Source organism: Parasteatoda tepidariorum, chromosome 4, assembly GCF_043381705.1.
Source record: "Parasteatoda tepidariorum isolate YZ-2023 chromosome 4, CAS_Ptep_4.0, whole genome shotgun sequence".
NCBI lineage: Eukaryota > Metazoa > Arthropoda > Arachnida > Araneae > Theridiidae > Parasteatoda > Parasteatoda tepidariorum.
In genome coordinates this window covers 92,375,035-92,395,300 of record NC_092207.1, presented here as the reverse complement: position 1 = coordinate 92,395,300, position 20,266 = coordinate 92,375,035, and the positions used below count along the sequence as shown (strand labels likewise).

Here is a 20,266-nt window from a genome sequence, read left to right as displayed (position 1 = left end):
TTTCATTTGTCTACCAATCAATAAAATATTTTGCAAAACTCATTGTAGTTGGCAGCTCTGACTTCTACCATGACTTTCAAATAAAAATAAGTAGAATTCTGAGTTATGAGCGAATAATAATAGTTATTACAAACATTCAATTGATATCGTGGAAATTACCCAACTTTAAGTAGTTTCTCGTTATTTAAAAATATATAATAAAGCAAATTCTAGAAATTCTAAAAAGAAACTGAATGCGTTGGACATGAGAAATAGTTACACTTATTTATAGTTTCAATAATAAAAGTTTTGATTAAGTGTAAATTTGACAACTAAAAATTATTTATCGTTTTATTTCTTCAATTAAAAAAATAGTATTTTCCAAAATGAATGAAATTAAGAAATAAAATTTTCTTTTTTTAAGGAATCGCTTTTAATTTCCAAGAACATTTTGTACTTATAAAAAATGTAACATTATGTTACATTTTTTATAAGCACTTAAAGGAGCTACTATGAAGATTTGTAAAAATATACACATCAAACACTTTTTGAGAAGTCGTGCGTTCAAAGGTTTTAAATTCAACATTGTGTCTTTTTCTATAATTTTACAAAAGTATAAAAAAATAAAAGTATAAAAAAACTCATAAATATTTCTCGCAATTAAATCCTTTAATTACGATAAATATCTATGATGTATGTAATTTTCCAAAACGTCGAATTATTTCTTGTAATTTTTGTTATTGTTTCAAAATTTTGTTGTCTTATTGCTTCAAAATTCTACTTGAATTCGCTTAGAATTATTAAGTAGTTTCAAATGTCATATGTTAAAACGTGTCTTTTATTTTCCTTAAGGGTTATTAGACCATTTAAGAGAAGAACATGCTAAGAATCAGTAAATTATGTCACATCCATAGTAACAATAAGAATATCTTTGAGAAACAGGCCTTTGTATTAAAAATAATCTTATTTAAAGATGTGGCAGAATGCTGAAATGTTAAGCATTACATGTTCCGAAAATGTCCATTATTCATTAAAAAAAATCCAATCAATAAAACCCAAGGAGATAGAAACGTGTGTTTTAGTCCATATTTCAAAAGAAAAAATATTACTTTTCCTTACAGAATTTTGAAATTCGTCAAAAGAGGGCGCTGTTAACTGGAAAAAAAACATTGAACAATATTTTCATCACTTAAAGCAATAATACAATGTAGTCTGGCAACACGGTTTAAAACTGAACAGCGCCATCATCTTTTGACAAATTGCAATAAATTTGAAACCTTGGTGAGAATAAATGATCTGGTTTCCGTTGCAGAAAAGAACACACCCTAAACTGCTTTTGTCAAATCTGTGGTCATTTTCGGAACAACTGGTATTTATTAAAAATGCACAGTTTATTATAATTGTATCAATTCTTTTACAGGCGAAAAATTACCAACTGTCAACGTATATCTCATCGTAGGCCTAACAATGGGAATTGCGTTTACTATATTTTTGACCATCTGTTTGTTTTGCCATCGAAAGCGGAAAAGACGGCGGCACCATCACCATCATCCTCATCAGTTTCCACCACCGCCCTTTCAGCCGAGGCAAAAAAGAAGTCCCACATTCGATCCTCGGGATTTCGGACCCATGAATTTCGTAAGCATCGATACCGTCTGACAATCGGAGAATATCGGAGACCCTATGAAATATATCGACACCTTACCACCTCCTGAAGACAGGTGGTCAACTTTTGACTAAATCTGAGATTTTTAGAAGAAAAATGAAGTTCTGCAAGGAAATCCCCAACCGTTGAAGAAATATGCTCAGATACAAATTTTTAAAAGAAGTCTCTGACATTAGAAGAATCATTTTAATCAATTTATCGCATAGAAATGACAAGTGTAACTAGAGAAAAATTGGTTCTTTTAGTGCTGATTCACTGCCTATAAAAAGTGCCATAGAATGGTATCTTCTACTTAAGATGACAAAGATGTGTACGTGTTTGCCTGTGGCACATGAAAAGTGCCATGGAATGATATCGTTTACTTAAGATGACGAAAGAGGATTTGCGTTTGCCAGTGGCATAAAACTGTGAAAGTTGTCTTCGTTAAAAAGAAAACTAGTGTTATTAATAGTTTTTTAAGTTGTTTGATTGATCATTAACTATTATTAATAGAATTTAAATACTTATTCTAATTAGTAAAAAATTTAGGAGTTGAAATATGTTGAGAAAATACTTTTGAATATTCACCATTAAGTTTGACTTCATTACTACGTAGATAAAATCCTAATTTAACTAATGTTGTCAACAATTTAGATTTGGGATATTTGGTTGGCAATTTATATGGTTACCAAAATTTAAACGTTCATCTAAAGCAACAAGACGAAATAAGATTTAATAATTTAAGCTAAAATGCCTAGCAGTTTAATTTGGCTAAATTATTGCCTAAATAACTGTTTAACTATTGACAGATCAATTCATACATAATTGATTGATCATTAGCTATTATAACTAAATTTTAAACATTATTTTTCCTTAACAAAAAAATAAAAGTGTTAGGATTTAAGGTTAAATTATTATTGAGATACTTAATATTGAGATAATGACAATTTAATTTGTAAAGTGCAGTTTGTATATTGAATATTTTTAAAAATATTTAAAATATTTTAGTTATAACTTTCTCATTGCATTAAAACGCTTGATGAATAACACACGTATGATTCGCTTCACTGACTATAAAGATATAAATTATGTTCATTTGTAAAATTATTCTATGTGAGAAATATTACGCTAAAGGAAAATGTTTAAATTTAATAACTTTATTTTACTTACACGTTTGAAAAAGTTCAAAAAGTCATATATACTATCTAGAAGAAACGTATGTATACTTTTTTTCATTACTTTTACTATTCGTTATCTTCGAATATTTAAAAAAATAACTTTAGGAAAAACATAAAATTTTTCGAATGCACCACTTTAAAAAAAATTTCTATTCGTGTGATTTCTTTGCATCAAATTAAATTTCATGTTATTGAAATGTGTCTTAATGTTTAAAAATAAAAATGGATATTGATAAATTAGAAATTTATCATATAATAACTCTAAGTGAATATAGTTTGAATATTTTACATTTATGAAATAATAGCAGTAGAAGATAATAAAAACTTCAAATCTTCACTTCTAATCAAATTAATTTTAACTTATTAGACTAAAACAATTAAATTATAGAGTTTTAAATCTATATTTAATTTTAAAAAATTAATTTTCGAACAAATATTTAATGTTATGCACATGACATTAAAGTTAAAATAGGTAGAGTAGGTATAACACTAATGTTTTAAAATTGTTAATCTTGGTAAGATAAATCATTCATTTAGCGTTCAAAATGTTGTGAATAATTGTTATATATAAATCAAAGTCTTTACAGTCACGTGTCTTATTAGAACCAATGGAAATGAAGAAAGTAACTTCTTTTGTATTGCAGCAGAACACGGAAGATACAAAATGTAATTTCCTAACAACAAAGAACAGAAAAAAGAACAAGTTTCTGCAAAAAATATTGTTTATAGAATAATGTAGGAGACAATTGACTATAGCACCACTTTGCATGAAAATTATAAAAATAACATTTTTAAATAACTGCTTTGTGCCAAAACTGTACATTTCCAAGCCAAATATAGTGTTTGATAAACATACATGAATATATTAAATTGTAGGTTTTCAAAAAAGATTATTCTACCATAAAATAAAATATTGGTGCATTGAACTGATAGCTGTTCAATAGAACTGTATAACTAACTGTACATTTTACTACTCGCTTTGGTGCTAAGAGCTTTCGAATTTCCGAAGTTTTTGGAATTCTTTTTTAAGAGACATCATCAAAAACAAATTGGATGGTTTTACTCAAAATGATCACATTTTTTGAAAACAAACATTTCAAAAAAAGGCTGAGATTATATAGATGCATTTTAGCAAAGAAATCATGAAGAGTTATATAAAAAGAGAAATATGTGTAAAATAAAAAACTTTTGTGAAACTTTTATATATGCAGCTCGAAATACCACTTCCAAGTAGGCAGCTATTGAGTATGCATATTAACCTGGATGAATTGCTACTCTACAACGATGAAATCTCACTCCATTTCTCCGAAAGTTAATTTTTCCTCCTTTTAACTTGTTTATTCATAAACAGTTGTAACCTTTGCCCAAACATATGTTTCTTGCTCAAAGAACAGTAAAGCATAAATGTGGATCTACATGTGAATGTGAAAAGATAACGTTTTATGTTGTTTGGAATTGAAAACAATTGTATATGTGTATATATTTCTGCTTGTATACCTTTACTTAACTCAAAACAAAATTGTTTATTCTATGTTTCAAAATTAAAATTACGCTTAAATTAAAAATTTTAGCTAAAGTGAAATTATCTACTCTTGATGTTTTTAAAATCGTTTTTAAGTACAAAAAAACGCTTTTTGACTAACTAACCAATACAGCGATTTAAACGTTGTATGTCGGGTAAAATTTACGTTAGAACCTACCGTCTTTAGCATTTGGAACACTTTTAGAACACGTCATGTATCAGAGATAAGAACGATACACACCAACTATATAAAAAAAGAAATAATAACGATACTTTATAACCTCCTAAATTAAATCCTTGTCTATCTAGTGTAACATATATATATAACGGCAAAAGACAGCCTTGATATTGGAAGGTTGTGAATGTTTATCAAATCAGTTATCTAGCATTCAGTTTGAAGAAAAGGACACCGCTTTTGTTTTAAGATACAAGTACCCATTGATTAAAAAATGTCGAAATAACGTCATATTAATTAAAAATCTCATAATATATATCATAGAGTCTCTAAAATGTTGAAAGAATCACGCCGTTTCAGTTCGAAAACGAACACTTTTATTGTTTTAAGATTTAAGCATAAATTAAATAAGTTTGAAACCCCGTCTTAGATTAATTAAAAATCTCCTAATATATCATATGGTGTCTGAAGTGTTAAAGTTTCATATTGATTAACAATGAAATATTTCGAGGACTTTTTGTCATATTCAAAGCACTTCTGAAATTTGTCTGTTACATGCCTCTTGTATGGTATGCGCTAATCCTTTTTATTTAATTTTTATATATAAATCAGGGGTCTGTTTAGAAGAAATTTGGGTCCGTTAACGGACCCTTCACAAAATATCTTTTTCATAAAAACACAAAATTTTTTAACTTAAAAACGGACCCTTCAAAAAGTAATTCGTCTTTTAATCTGACCCTTCACAAATTTGTTTATCTTCATTATTGTTTTGTTAATCGAATAAACCCTTACTAAGAAGGGGAGGGGAAGAACGACAAATGCAAACGAACTAAGTTTTGTCTTCGGCAGAAGCTTCTTCCTTTATTCGTCCCAAATGAATATTCTGCGTTCAGCATTATAGGCTAAATACCAAATATTTGTATGTTGCATCTCTAATTTAGTAGCAGCAATTGCTGTTTATTTTCTCAAATTAATTTTTTTAATTATTATTTTAAAATGTTGAGCATAATCGTGTATGTCTTTACAATTTAAAAACTACTTGAAAAAGTTTTTTTGCGATAACGGACTCTATTTGTACAAATTCACAAAAGCGGACCCTGGTTGAAAAAATGTGACTTAACATTTATTTTATATTCACAAATTACGAGTAATATTTTCACAATTTTACAAAAATGGACCTTTCACAAAATGTCTGAACAGACCCTTGTAAATATTTTAAGAAATGTTTAATCATTTTGAATTTAATGTCTACGAAATAAACAATCATATGCGAGATGCAGAGTTCATGACTAAATGATATATACAGAAAAAGTGAGACACTATACACACTAGACCAGGGATGGCGAACCAGTGGCACGTGTGCCATTTATGGCACGCGACACACTATTCTGGGCACGCCACTGATCACAAAGTTCACTACGAAGCATAATAACAATTAAATTAAAATTCACAAAAACAAACAAAAAAATTAAAATTATTAACAAAAAAATTTATAATTAATGCCAAAAAAATTAGTAACCATAAAAACAAGCTAACAATAAATAACTAGAAAAAGAGATTTAACAGTCCTGCTTAAACTAACATCTTACAACCTAATATAAGTTATTTGTCATCTAATCTGCAACAACAGAAGTCACACTGATCTTACTTTAAGTTGAATTACGCTTATAACCGAGACACTGCAAAATGTTTTTTTTTTTCTTTATAGTAAATAAAGAGTTTTGATAGTATTTAGTATTGTTATTTTCCCAATAATCACGAAGTCAAAATTACTTGATTGCACGTCTAAAACCTCTTGAAAAAAATTTTTGAAAAAAATGGCACGTTGGTGCATAAAGGTTCTCCACCCCTGCACTAGACTAACCGTAAAAATAATTATGTAAACTTACTCACTCAAAAGTAGCAAAAAACTGCAATTTTTATTTTGAAACATAGAATTCTCAGCACATTTTATTTATAACCCTATTGAAATGTGTACCGGTAACTTATTTATATCTATGCACTGATAAAAAATATCCATATTTTAAAGTTTGAATCATTTTTTTTGTTATGGAAGCAATAAAACATACAACATGCAAACATGTTTATTTAGCTAAAATATATCTACAAAATTTTCTAGGGAAAAGTTTCTTAGTTTTGAGGAAAAACAATCTATTATTCAATTAATTGTATCTAATTAGAAACAACGACATCACACTTCACGCTTTTTTCACAGGTGAGCTACGTTTGAAATAAACTAAAATAATAAACAGAATTTCTCAAAAGCTAAAACAAATATGTAAATTATTTTCATGTATGTTTACATACATTGATTAGATTACATATCTTTATATAACATTGTTTATGTTATTTATGTTTATATCATATTCCTTAGGTTACATATATGTATATAAAATTGTTTAATACAAAATAAAATTGCTTAATATAAGACTGTATAAAGTTAAGACTATATAAAATTGTTTAAGACAATTGTTTAAAACACATAAATTAACTTTACTAAGATTCGAAATATTACGGAGTAAGAAAAAATCTATTTGAGTATCAATAAAAAGTACGTATTGTACATTTAATTATTCAATGGCTATTTAATAGTAATGAAAAGTATTTCTATATCCAGTTATGTATAAAAAATTGTAGAAGATAGTGTCGCAGTTTCTCATTATAGTCGGTACATTTTTGTTGGTCGGAAAATCACATGGTAGGATCCAGTTTCTCGCATTAATTTCCATATTCTTTGGTTGCTATCAGCATGGAATTAATAGAAGTCATAAAGGTATTGATTTCCTGTAAATTATTTTTGTATCCCAAATTTAAAGGTATTTACGTGTAGCATTTATTTTCCGGATTTTACTATACAGAATTTGATTGCTTGGTATTGATTGCTTTCTAGCTTAAGAGTTTAAGACTAAATGAGCTGTTTCTTTTTCCAACATAATTCTACGATACTACCTTATTACAATACATTTTAATATAAATTTATTTTAAACGGTATCTAAACTTATTAACCATTTTACAATTGTTGTTTTTTGGTTATTTAACTGGCAGTTTTATTAAATTTGTAATATGCATGGGAAATCGATGCTCTTGTGTAGAATCTGGCTCCCCTTGTTTTGGTAATAATTTTCATTCAGTTTTGCTGAAATCCCATTTCTGGTTACCATGCGATGTTTACGTACCAGTTTCTGGTGTTTACTTTTATTGACGTCACCTTCGGGTTACCGCAACTTTTGTTTACCTTAATGAGATTGGCTTTTGGTTTACTTACATAGATATTCATTTATTTGCAAATCGCCAAAAAGGAGAGAAGCTCCCGATTGTAAACTATTACCAAAATCGATACCATCTGCAATTTTTTTTCAAGAAATCTCGTTTCTTTTACAAATGAAGAATTTTATTTGAGAGTTGAAACCCTAAACCAGATTTTTAGCTGCCTTTTATGAATGTATAGCTTGCGACTATATACATCGATCTCGATTTAAGAAAATTAAAAATATGCACTCTTTACATAAAATTAAGATTTCTCATTTCTTTTCCCTTATGCTTATAGTCTAATACAATATCATCAATGCATACAATAACATTTGCAAATATTTTGCACTCAAAACATTTACCTCATTCTCGATGCATTAACTACCCGTAATAAAACTACAGAGATGCTACATTTATAATAACTTGCAGATTGAGAATTGGATACCTGTAAGTGACGTCATCGTAGGTGGTGTTTGTCGATTCAGAAGCTAATCAGGTTCGACACACACGCGTGACATCGCTTACAGGTATCCAATTAAATCTGATTTAAATCACATGGTTAGACAGAATGACTTCATTTCTTCTCTAGTTGCAAATATCCAGTAGCATCAACAAATAATTGTTTCCATATTTTTTTTCCCGAATCTTACTGAAAATGAAATTTGCTTTTTGAACTAACAGTGCATAGATATAATATTTCATAACTGGTTTTGTATAATTATTGTGCATGATTACTTTTCTTCTTTAATTAGTTACACTGTACTTCGTTATTCTTGTTTTTGTACACATTAAAAACAGTAATAAGCACTAACATGAACATCGTGTGCCAGCATCTAGGAATGGTGCGAAAAGGTGAATTTGTTATGTTCAAAACTATATTGTGATGAATATATTCCAATGTTAAGCAATTACTTAATTTGAGCATTTCCAAAAGAGGAATAATATATTTATCATTGGATATAAGAAGAGAATGAAGTAAAAAAAAAAGTATGTCTGAATAAAATTAGTTGTTATTTATCAATCGCCTTTTTGTTTTTTACTTTTACAATTGTTTATCAAGATATAAACAAACAAGGACATTACATTTTGTATTATTTTTAATACGTTGAAAATAAGGAACGTAGTTTATTGTATTAGAAAGTACATGCTATTAAGAAGGAAAAGCAGAGGATTATAATAACTAATCTCTTTTGTTGAAATCGATGGTGAGAAAAATTATATACAAAGTCGGACCAAGGAAAAACAAGGGCCTTCTATTTCGTATAACATTAAAGATATTAAAAATGAGGTAAGCAGCGCTCCGTATTAAATTTCCCCACAGTGAAAAAAGGAAAAACAGGAGATTCTATTAACATTTTTTAATCGAAATGAATGGTTAAATTTAAAAATTATATGACAAAAATAAAGATCCGATCTTCCGTATTATGTTTGAGGTATAATAAAAAGGAAGCTTACTGTATTAAAATTTATACTTAATTAATAAAAACAAGAGTTTCTAATTACTACTTTTTATTGAATGGAATAGTTAGAAAAATTATGAAAGAGAAAAGAAAGAAAAGCACGATCACTTTCCTTCGTGTTATATTTAAGATATTAAAAAAGGGGAAAGTAGTTTCTTTTATTAAACTTTGAACACAAATGAAAATATTTAGATATTAATAATCAATTTGTTACTTAAACGAATGATAAAATTTCATGAATTATGTAACAAGTATGTATTAAAATGAAGATATTAGTTACCAAATTTTTAGTGAAGAAGAAGGTAAGTTAGATTATATAAATTTCAAAACACGGAACAAGAGCAATCACCCTGTCTTTCATATTATAATTAAACATTATAAATATGTAATATAATTTAACGCATTAAAAATTAACATTGCTAAAAATTGAAAAGCAAGAAATAATATCAAATTTTTTTAATAAAACAAATGATTAATAAATTATATAACAAGAGAGAAAAATGTAAAAAAAAAAATCCTTCGTTGTTATGGTTGAGTTATTAAAATTGAGTATAGAGTAAAATTAAGCCTATTATGGTATTTAAGTTTATTTAAACGCAATTAAAAGGGAAAAGAAGGAAATACCAGTTAATAAATTTTTCGTATAGTAAATGGTAAATAAAATTACATAAATTGTACAACGAGACAGAATAAGAACAACAATAATGATATGCAAATATTATCTTTTGTATTATATTAGTGAAATGGAAATTAGGAGCTTAAACTAATCATATTAAAGGAATGAAAACAATATAAAGACTATATAGAAGATATTAATATTTCTTATCAAAATAAATAGTGAGTAAAACTAAATAACGTGAGGGATAAAAAAACGATGTACCCATATAATCTTTCGTATTATATAAGTGAAATTAAAATATGGAGTTTAGTTAATCATATTAAAGGAATCAATGAAATTATAATTAAAGGAATAAACAGGAATTAAAGAGTAAACAAGAGATACCAATTTCTAATATTTCTTATCGAAATAAATGGTAAGTAAAATTAGGTAACCTAAAGGGAAAAAATGATATACAAATGATATCTTTCGTATTATATTCGTGAAATTGAACTATGGATCTTAGCTAACCATATTAAAGGTATCAAAAAAATTATTAAGTCTATACAAAAGATGTCAATTCCTAATATTTCTTATAGAAATGAATAGCAAGTAAAATTAAGTAACTTAAAGAATAAAAAATATGATTTACAAATATATCCAAAACATATTAAAAGAATCAAATAAATTATAAAGACTAAACCAGAAGAAACGAATTACAAATATTCCTCGTCGAAATAAATGGCATAAAAAAGTAATTTGAAGAATAAAAAAAACTATTTACAAATATAATCTTTCGTATTATATTTGGGAAATTAAAATATGGAGCTTAGCTAATCATATTAAAGTAATCAACGAAGTTATAAAGACTAAACAGAAGATACCAATTACAGATATTTCTTATCGAAATAAATGAAAAATAAAATTAAGTAACTCGAAAGATGAAAAAAGGTACACATATATTATCTTTCATATCATATTTGCGAAATTAAAATATGGCTCTTAGTTAATCATAATAAAGAAATCAAAAAAATTACATAAAAAATGAGCAAGAGATACCAATTACTAATTTTTATATTGAAATGTATAGTAAAAAGATATTATAACAGATCAAGTTATAAAACTAAGTTTTATCTCATTTTGTTTAACATACTAGTCAGAATGTTTAAAAAGAAAAGCTATTTTCAAAAACGCCAAAAGAAATTTTATTTATAATCATATAGCCATCGGCAAAAGATTATTTACTGACAACTCATTCTTGAAAATGTATTGATAAATGAAAATACAAAAATTTCAACAAATATGCTGAATATTATTTTTTTATCATATAATTATTATTTTTCTGTTTTGATGTTTGCCTAAAAAACATACTCAATATCGAAGGTGTTTCTCGTTTTTTTTTTTTTTTTTTTTTTTTTTTTTTTNTTTTTTTTTTTTTTTTTTTTCTAAAATATTGTTTCTTTGAGCTATTATAGATGGCGACACTAAACACATGAATGATTAACTTGAACTATGGTTTTTAATACACTTTATTTTATTCAGTTCCCCCCCCCCTTTTTTTTTTGTAATAATTTTTAAAACTCCAAATAAATGCACTTCTGACTTCTTACATAGGTAGCTGTCTTAGATAGCAGAACTGAAGGCCTCGAATAAAACAAATAATTTTAACTGATAATTATTTGACTCTCGAGAAATATCTTATGCAGAACAAAATATTGTTTTTAAACAAACTGAACAAACATAATGATGTAATGTATTTTAAAAACTAAATTTTTCTTAACATTTTAGGGAAAATAAGACTTATATTTCAATAATAACATTTTTACCATAGAATAATTTCAAATTGCATTTCTATACAAAAATTATATATACGACTTCTTTAAAATTCAATTTCCTAGGAACTATTCAACCGATTTCGTTCAAATTTTCTATTTTGCCCATGCATAAGTAAATACTTTAAAATAATGTCAAAAATCGTATACCTTAATATTCAAACTTTTTTCGGCTATTTTTAAATAAAATAATTAAAAGTAATAAATATTTTCTGAAATTTATATTTTGTGAGAAATTATCTTTGGGTAAACAAATTTTATAAATGAGTAAAAAATTTTAAATTTACTTGCAAAGCTCACGAGGTATGACAAAGTAAAGTACGTAAAATTAACATTAAGGAATCCGAACTTTTGACTACTCTCCTGATCAAACTAAGGGGACCATATTTCCTAGATTGTGGCCAATGTATTTTAGGGATCAGAAATCCGAATCCTTTTGGCAGAACTGTATGTTGATTTATTCTATTCATTTCTGTTGATTTATTCTATTCTATTCGTATGTTGATTTATTCTATTGTCTATTTCATTTTATTATAATAATTTTAATACGTCTACATTCTATAGTCCATGCAATTCGGTATCAATTAAACGAATAGTTTCAAATTTCGGTTTTATTCATACAAAACTAAAAAATTTATTTCAAGTACAGAGAACTTAAAAAATGTTTTTTTCTCTTTTATTTATTTATTTGTAATCGCATGCTTTGGAGAAAGGAGTTGAAAAGAGAGCAATTGATTTTACATATAAGGTGATTGCTGATTGTTCTTTTAAGCGGGTTGTTTCTGTTTCTGTTTAAGCGGGTTCTCCTTAATGCATAAGGCCTCGAGTCTTGTTCTTATCTTTTTCGGTTCAAAACATTCTGCTTGCTAAGTTCACGCTAGAGAGATCACCCAAATATGTTTCCATCTTCCTCAACCTTTCTTTGCCATGTAAGTTTAGATATTCAGTAATTTAATTTTTTTCTCTCGGACGTCCAGGTAAAAGTCACGTAGAGGAACCCGATGGATGGCATTCTTCAACTATGTCCAATCCATATCCATTTTCAATTTTTAATTTTTTTAGTGATATATCAGGTACTCCTCGTCTTCTTTTTTCCTCTGACTTCTAGGTAAGATTTACAAGAAAAAGATCGGAGGAAAACATTCTTAAAATATAGAGATTTTCGTTTTCTTAAAAAAAAATAATAATAAATAATCTAATTATTTTTAGAACAACGCAATACATTCGATATTCATAATTTATTTGTTTATTCATTTATTTATACTTTTTTTTCAGCACCTGTTTGTTTTGGGTACATTTATGTGTTGATGACTGGAAAGATGTTAAACATCAATGTCCACTGTACAATGTGCATCTTGGTACCTGCAAAAAAATAGAAAGAAAATAAAACAAAGAAGGAGGCATATTTGTTATTGTTACTTTTTCATTTTTGAAAATTTAATAAATATTACAGACGCAAAATAAAACGCTTAAATAGACTTTTAAAAGTAACGTTCCGTTCATGTACGTCATGTAAGTGTGTATCATGTAACTGTATAATAAATGTGATCTTACTCTTCACAAATATTTATTATATTTATGAAGAGTAAGATTTCCAGCATTTTCACCCAATTTGTAGGCCCCAGACTAATTATATTGTCGAAAAAAGCTTTGTTTAATATAATTATTACTTATTAGTATCTAAAAAGATAGTTAAAGACAGACGACACAGGTCAGTTTTAAATCAATTGTTTTAAAATTATATTTAAAAAACTTCACAAAATGTACTAATATTTAAAGAAAAAAAATTGAAATTTAGGAACCCTTTTAAATTCATTGATAAATAAAAATTAAATTTAGGTTATCAAATTATAGATAAATGGAAAATGAATTATTCATAATAATTTAGCACCCCTAATTTTCGCATGATTTTGAAAAATATTTTTGGAAAATAAAAAATTGCTGCAGTTATTGTCGCCTATTAAAGCAATTACACCTCCCCCATGAAATGACCACCACGGCTGCTTCCCTATTTCATTTCCAGACACATTTTATAGATCGGGATATCTTGTCTAGACATTCATTCCCGTTTTCTATGACGTCGCCTCCTGAAAAGTTCTTGAGAGACTCTTTTGAGAATGCAGGACAAATGTGTGACGTAGAGTTTGTTTTGTGAATGAAATCCAAATTGGCTGTAAGCGTTTGTTGGGCAAAGAACCAGAACTTTTAAAATAAGTTTTTTTTTCTGCATTTTTGAATTAAAAAACTCAGTTTCTTTTCGGCAAAATAAGTAAGACTTATAATTATTATAAGCTTTTATGTATATTTCTTGATTTTAGTGCCATAAATTACTAAGTTTGATTCTTCCTAATAATAAATTAGTTAAATTCTAGACTTATAACTAAAGACACTCTCATCTGCTCAAATCTTAATATTGTGCTTATAGCTTTTACTTTTTCACTTTATAACTTTCAAAACGTGCTAAATAGGATTGTATGACAATGTTATCCACTCGACCTGGAAGTCAATATTTATATTTTGACTTATAAATAAAATAATAAAAAAAATAAATTATTCTTCTAACTCTTGATTTCGTAACATCAAAAGATATTTCATAAATAATATTTTCATGCTGAGAATATGTCCGCTACGATATTTAGTATATATTTATTTGAAACCCATAAAATATGCGGAAATACTTCAAAAATCATGTGACTAGACCATGTCAATTTTTCAAAATTATGCGAATAGTTTGTAACTTTCAAACATGCTTTATAACTTTCAAAACATTCACACTCAGGTGACATGACAATGATAACTGACAATGATAATGACTTTCTAACTGTTTGCTAATATTTATATTTTGATTTATGGTGTTTATTATTCAAAAGTGTGACTTTTGCTTTCACTTCTCGCTTTATAACAGTTAAAAAATGCAAACTCAAGTCACATGACAATATTTCCTTTACCTGGGTGTCAATATTTATATTTTTATGCTGCTTATATTCAAAAGTGTGCCTTTCACTTTTAAGTTTTTTAATCCAATATTTATATTTTTACTCATGATATTCACTTTGCGCTCTATAACTTTAAGAAAAGTTTATCCCAAATATATCCCAGCCGATATTTATACTTGAGCTTATATTGTTTACATTCAAAAGTAATTAGTTTTTAAGTCGGAATTAGTTCCCATGCATACATAGTGTAAATTCTAGATTTTTAATTTACCCTTGATAATTCTCTTTTCGTAATTATTTGATTTTAATTATAACTCAATTAATTATAATTTAATTAATTATAACTTAATTAATTATAACTTAATTAATTATAACTTAATTAATTATAACTTAATTAATTATAACTTAAATAATTATAATTTAATTAATTATAATTTTTGCGTGTAAATTTTGTAATATTATTAAAGAAAACAAAAATAAATAGAATGAATTTGATGACCCATCAGATTCAAATATGATGATGACAATAGAAAAGAGATGATATTGCTTTCTAGACCTACTAGAACAAGAGAGCTTTGTAGGCCGTGTTAGAGATGGGCTGATTCGGGGGAGTCTTATTTTCTTGCAATTAATGAGTCTCTATGGAGAAATCGTCAGAGGAAGGCATTGGCCCACATTGATCTGTCTGTCCAACTACGATAATGATGATGATAATTCCCTTTTTGTAATTTTTATGAGAACATAGCTTGCAATATTTTGTAAATAGTTTACAAAATAATCACTGTTTAGAATTTAAAAGTTAACCGGAAAATTAAAAAAGTGAACAAATTTGATACATTTTTTCTAGTACTATAGGTCAGAAAAGTTTTGCTCTGATACGTCTGCTAAGTTCGCTTAATATCAGGAAAATTAAGACATTATGTAATTTGCGGTGGATCAATGATCAAGTTGAATTTTAAACCGGTTATCATTTTCGATAAATATGCCAATTATTTTATATATTATATATCGGAATATATAATATATAAAATAACTATATAAAATATATGAAATACTACCAGGATACCACAAATCAAGTATCATCAATATAAATCAGCTTGATTAATTTTACGATTTTGAAGATTGTATTAAATTGATTTTTTTTTAATGTATCTGTGATGCCACAATTGGCATACACATATTTATTTTCTATCTTTTAAAATATCTTTCATTACTTATACTTAAGGTCTGGTTTCTTAGGACAAGCATGTCCTAAGAAACCAGGCCTTTAAGCTGATTTTTTTTATTAATAGAAGAATAATATTTGAAATAAATCACAAACTTAATCTTTTTAAACAAACATAAAATATTTATTTCTTCTCTTCTAGATCAATGTAACGGATACTTTTTTTATTTCATTACTAATGCAGACTTATATATTCGCTGTTGCCTTTAATCGAAAACAAAAATCTATTTATAACTTTTTATTCTAATTTTCCAACGGCTAAATGTTTCGGTTGCATGGTTATAATAATTCACATAAATTTGTTGGCGACTCGTGATCGCCAAGGTATTATTTTAACTCTATATTGATATGCTGGTTGGCCTTGTTTTGGCTATGCTATATTTTAATAAATCGCCAATTTTGGATCTCCTACCCATGCTTCTGTGTCCATTGGGAACAAATTACACGTACTTTTTAATTTGGCTTTTGACTAGGCAGGTTGTGGGGGATTCGTCTCCCATGGCCTGTCCTTATTAATATTTATGCATAATTGATTCAACTGAAATTTATGGATATATTTAGTTTTGTATCTCGAGCTCTACAAATACTATACATAAAATAAAAGCCTTTTTATTAAATATGATCCGGCTAAACTATTATTTTCATCACCCTTCTGTTTTCATGTATTCTTCAACTGGCCAAATACAACCTCCATCCACTCTGGAAATAATTCCTTCTTCTAAAAATTGGCACCCAGAATCCCTTCTCCATAATAATGGCATCCTGAATCAATATTTATCTTCATAGTATCATTGTGTTAAATCAATTGATTTTTCAAAATTTAGCAGGAAATTTTTTTTTTTTTTAAATTCATTGAATTTTGATTTACTGCCTTTATCAATATCCATTGGCAAATACATAAGAGCTTTTTTTCTACACCTTTTGAAGTTGCAATTTTAAAATATTATTATGTATTCGAATATATCGAACACAAAAAGAGTTATATTCTATTTTATTTTTCATAAAGAGCTGTAAAACAGAGTAACTAAATATGGTGTTTTCAGCAAAAAAAAGATGATGAAGAAGAACATTTCAGAAATTTGTAAGTTTTAAACGTATTTTACTTTAATATACCAAATATATATTTGTACTAGGAGGCTCCGCCACCTGCTCGCTAACGCTCGCCAACCACCGAGAATTGCTACGCAATCCTATGTGGTTCACGCCGTGAACCATGGCTCGCTGCGCTCGCTCGCCAATGAACACAATGTTCTAGCACAAAGACATAATATATTATCATCAAAGACATAGTATTTTATCATCAAAGACATAGTATTGTACTTATGTAGAAGAATTCTACCAATGTTCTTATTGGCTTTTAAAAAAGTATATTAGCTATTTAGATTGTACATGGTGAAAAAATCAAAACATTAGCTAAATAAGAAACATATTAGCAAAATAAATTATCAAATATTGCTTCACTAATATTCTGCATTTTAAAGCGTGAAAATTCAATGCATAAATAAACGCGAAATATAAAAAAATTCAATGCATTCAATACAAACACTTAAACGTTTTTTAGACGTTTAGGTAGCTCCCAGTAGAAAAATATCAATTCAACAGCGGCCTTTTAAAGCATTCTCACTTCAATTAATTAATTAATTCCTAATTGAGTTTAAATTAAATATTGTCATGTTTTTAGTGCATGAATCTGAATTGAACAACCTGATAATGCTCACTCTGGTTATTGTTATCTGGTTGCTCACTACGTGCTCTTGCGCGCCGAATCCAATCAATTAAAAATGAAAACTGTTGCCAGCGAGAGAAAAGAAATATCATCGGTTTTATTGATACATACGTACGTATTAGCGTTTTATATAATATAGATATGTAAGCTGACACATTAAAAAGAACTAAATTAAGTATACCATATAAGCTAAATTGGAATATTAAAAAATTTGTATCCATTAGGAGGATTTTAAATTAAGATGGCCATTTTCTTATAAAAATATTTTTTAATTAAATAGGTAAATTAAGTGATTCTACCTAATACTTATAATGCTCCAGTTACATTCATTCATCCGCAGATCGTAAGTTGAACCTAAACCAGTGAACAATCTATCTCCAGTTCAGTACCCCCAGAGATAAGAATTTGTTGTGGGAATAAGGAGGATTTTGTGACCCAAAACATTTAACGTGCACCAGTTTTCATTTACTACAAGTCTTCAGCCGGCGGGGATCGAACTCGTGAAATCATGAAACACCCAATTTTTTTTTATTTTAAAAGAAGAATCAAATCGATTTCAATTTTGAAAAAATCTAAGTTAAAGTAGAAAAAAAACAGAAACCCTGTTACTAATGGAATGCGTTCAATTGATTTCTTTAAACTATTTTACTAAAATGGCAATATTTTCTGCTGCTTTAAAATGCAGTTTATTGATTATCAATGAGCAAGCCTTTGCTTAAAACCTTTAGGCAAATCTCTCAAAATGTTATATTTAGTTAAACACATTGACCACGATTAGACGCCAACTATAAAAAAGTTTACTTAAACTTTGCATTTAACTTTTGCGCTTAAGAGTTATGTTTTAAGATGTCTATTTCTTAGTACTATACAAAAATAGCAAAATGCGTATTTTGTGTAAAAAAAAAGAAGAAAATAATTATTTTACGACTTAAAACAAAAAACGCAGGGCACATCACTTTTGAAAAACGCCGGAGGAATTTTCAATGGTGATAAAAGCCTTACAACAGTGCTATATTCCAAGTATTTCAAATAAATGTATTTTCTCCTTTAAACTCTAATTAAAAAAATAATTTTTAACTTTTTTTCTTTCATTCTTTCTTTTTTTAGTTTGATGTTTGTTAACTAATCTAAAACATGGTTTACATTTCTATTAACGATAAAATTGCAACGTATTTTGCTTGTACCTTTTAGAAAACAACTTAGGACCGGCATAGCTTGGTTGATAGGGCATTAGGACCATGTCCAAGAAGTCATGAGCTCAATCCCCACCGGATGAGGACTCTTCGTGTAGTAAATGGTAACTGGTTCACGTTAAATCTGTCGGGTCACTAAGTCTCTCTTGTTCCTATAACAAACCAATATCTCTAGAGTTACTGAATAGGGGATTGATCGTTCTCTGGTTCAGGTCAAAACAACGATATATAGGTGAATGAATGAGTCCACCCTATAAGCGTGCTGTGATGTGTGTGCGGCTAAAGTTAAATTCTCAGCATCGATGACGCCACTGAAAAATAAGAAACGCACCCTCTTCCCTAAATTCACCAATTTTCACCAAACAGGTTTGCAGGTATTAACAAATGTCATTAGAAAAAACAGAAGATAACAACTGTAACTTGTACTAACATCTAACTAAGGCACTCGTATTAAAACTTGAACATATAAGCTTTTTGGACAGTGGTCAAAATTTAAAATGACGATAAATTGTTTTTTACGTGGTAAATTCAGCTTGTATTGATTAAAAAATGATTGAAACTTTTATTGTGAAATTCCAGAAAGCTCTCGAAATTTTGATTGACGATAAATTCCTTTTGGCAATAAATTTTATTTGCAGTAGCCAGAAAGTAGTTCAAACTTGTATTGTTAAGCAAGCGGAGAGCTTCAATAATGGTTCACTTCAGCAAAATGGAAAGTAGTCTAAGTTTTTATTTTCTTTACTGCATTTTTATGAAATACTAGTAGAAAATAATTATAATTTTCTTTTTGTTTCAGCTATTGAATGTAGGATGTACGATCCGCCTGCATATCCTGTTGTTGCAGCTTCTGCTCCATATTATAATGGTGATTTATTATTATGGTATACCTCTCCACACTGTAAAACATATCAATGTATAGTAAATAAAGCAACTTATTAGAAAGTAAACATAACTATTAACTGTAAAATTTCATAACTAAATGTGTTTATCGTTAATTTTTGTTTACTTGGGTAATGTTATAGGAGTACAATAAGTAAAAATAAATTTAATGTCATTTATTTTGAACAATAATTAAAATCAATAACGTAATGATAGTAAAAATTATTATTAAAAAGGTAAAGGAATGAAGATAGTTGGTAAATACAATTCACTGTAAAATAGGGGAAATAATTTACATGTAGAATAATTTCATGTCGATTACAGCAGAACTCTCGATCTTTCTAATTATTCATTAATGGCCACATCAGGTGTTTTTTTTCTTCTTCTTACATATGAGAAAAATAGGTTTTGTGTTGGGTTTGATGGCCTGCACACCTTATTTCAACGTCATCACATTTCTCAACTGTGTTTAAGAGTAATAGTAAACAGCAGGGCTAAAGAGAATAGAAGGGTTGGTTCATTCCTTTGAAGTATCTCTTGCCGCGCCGATCCTCCGACGTAACTCTAGTGACGTCACTTTGGCGCAAAACTCGCACTTTTACTTCAAGAATGGAGCGTTTGGCCTTACTAGCTCTAACTTATATTGGATCATTTCTCTTTGCGAGATAT

At 27.9% G+C, this 20,266-nt stretch overlaps 2 protein-coding genes across 3 annotated transcripts in view; both read left to right on the top strand.

The window, feature by feature from the left end:
- The window catches only part of LOC107455273 (cubilin-like), a 164,507-nt gene extending 159,922 nt beyond the window's left edge, over nucleotides 1-4,585 (top strand). For both annotated transcript variants that reach the window (XM_016072780.3, XM_071180200.1), the window contains one exon: nucleotides 1,400-4,585. In XM_016072780.3, the coding sequence (XP_015928266.1) occupies nucleotides 1,400-1,638 (239 nt within the window). In that variant the 3' untranslated portion in view covers nucleotides 1,639-4,585. The remainder of the gene's footprint in view (nucleotides 1-1,399) is intronic.
- Nucleotides 1-20,266, top strand: part of LOC107441147 (lipopolysaccharide-induced tumor necrosis factor-alpha factor homolog) — a 324,710-nt gene that overhangs the window by 118,484 nt on the left and 185,960 nt on the right. The window lies entirely within an intron of this gene.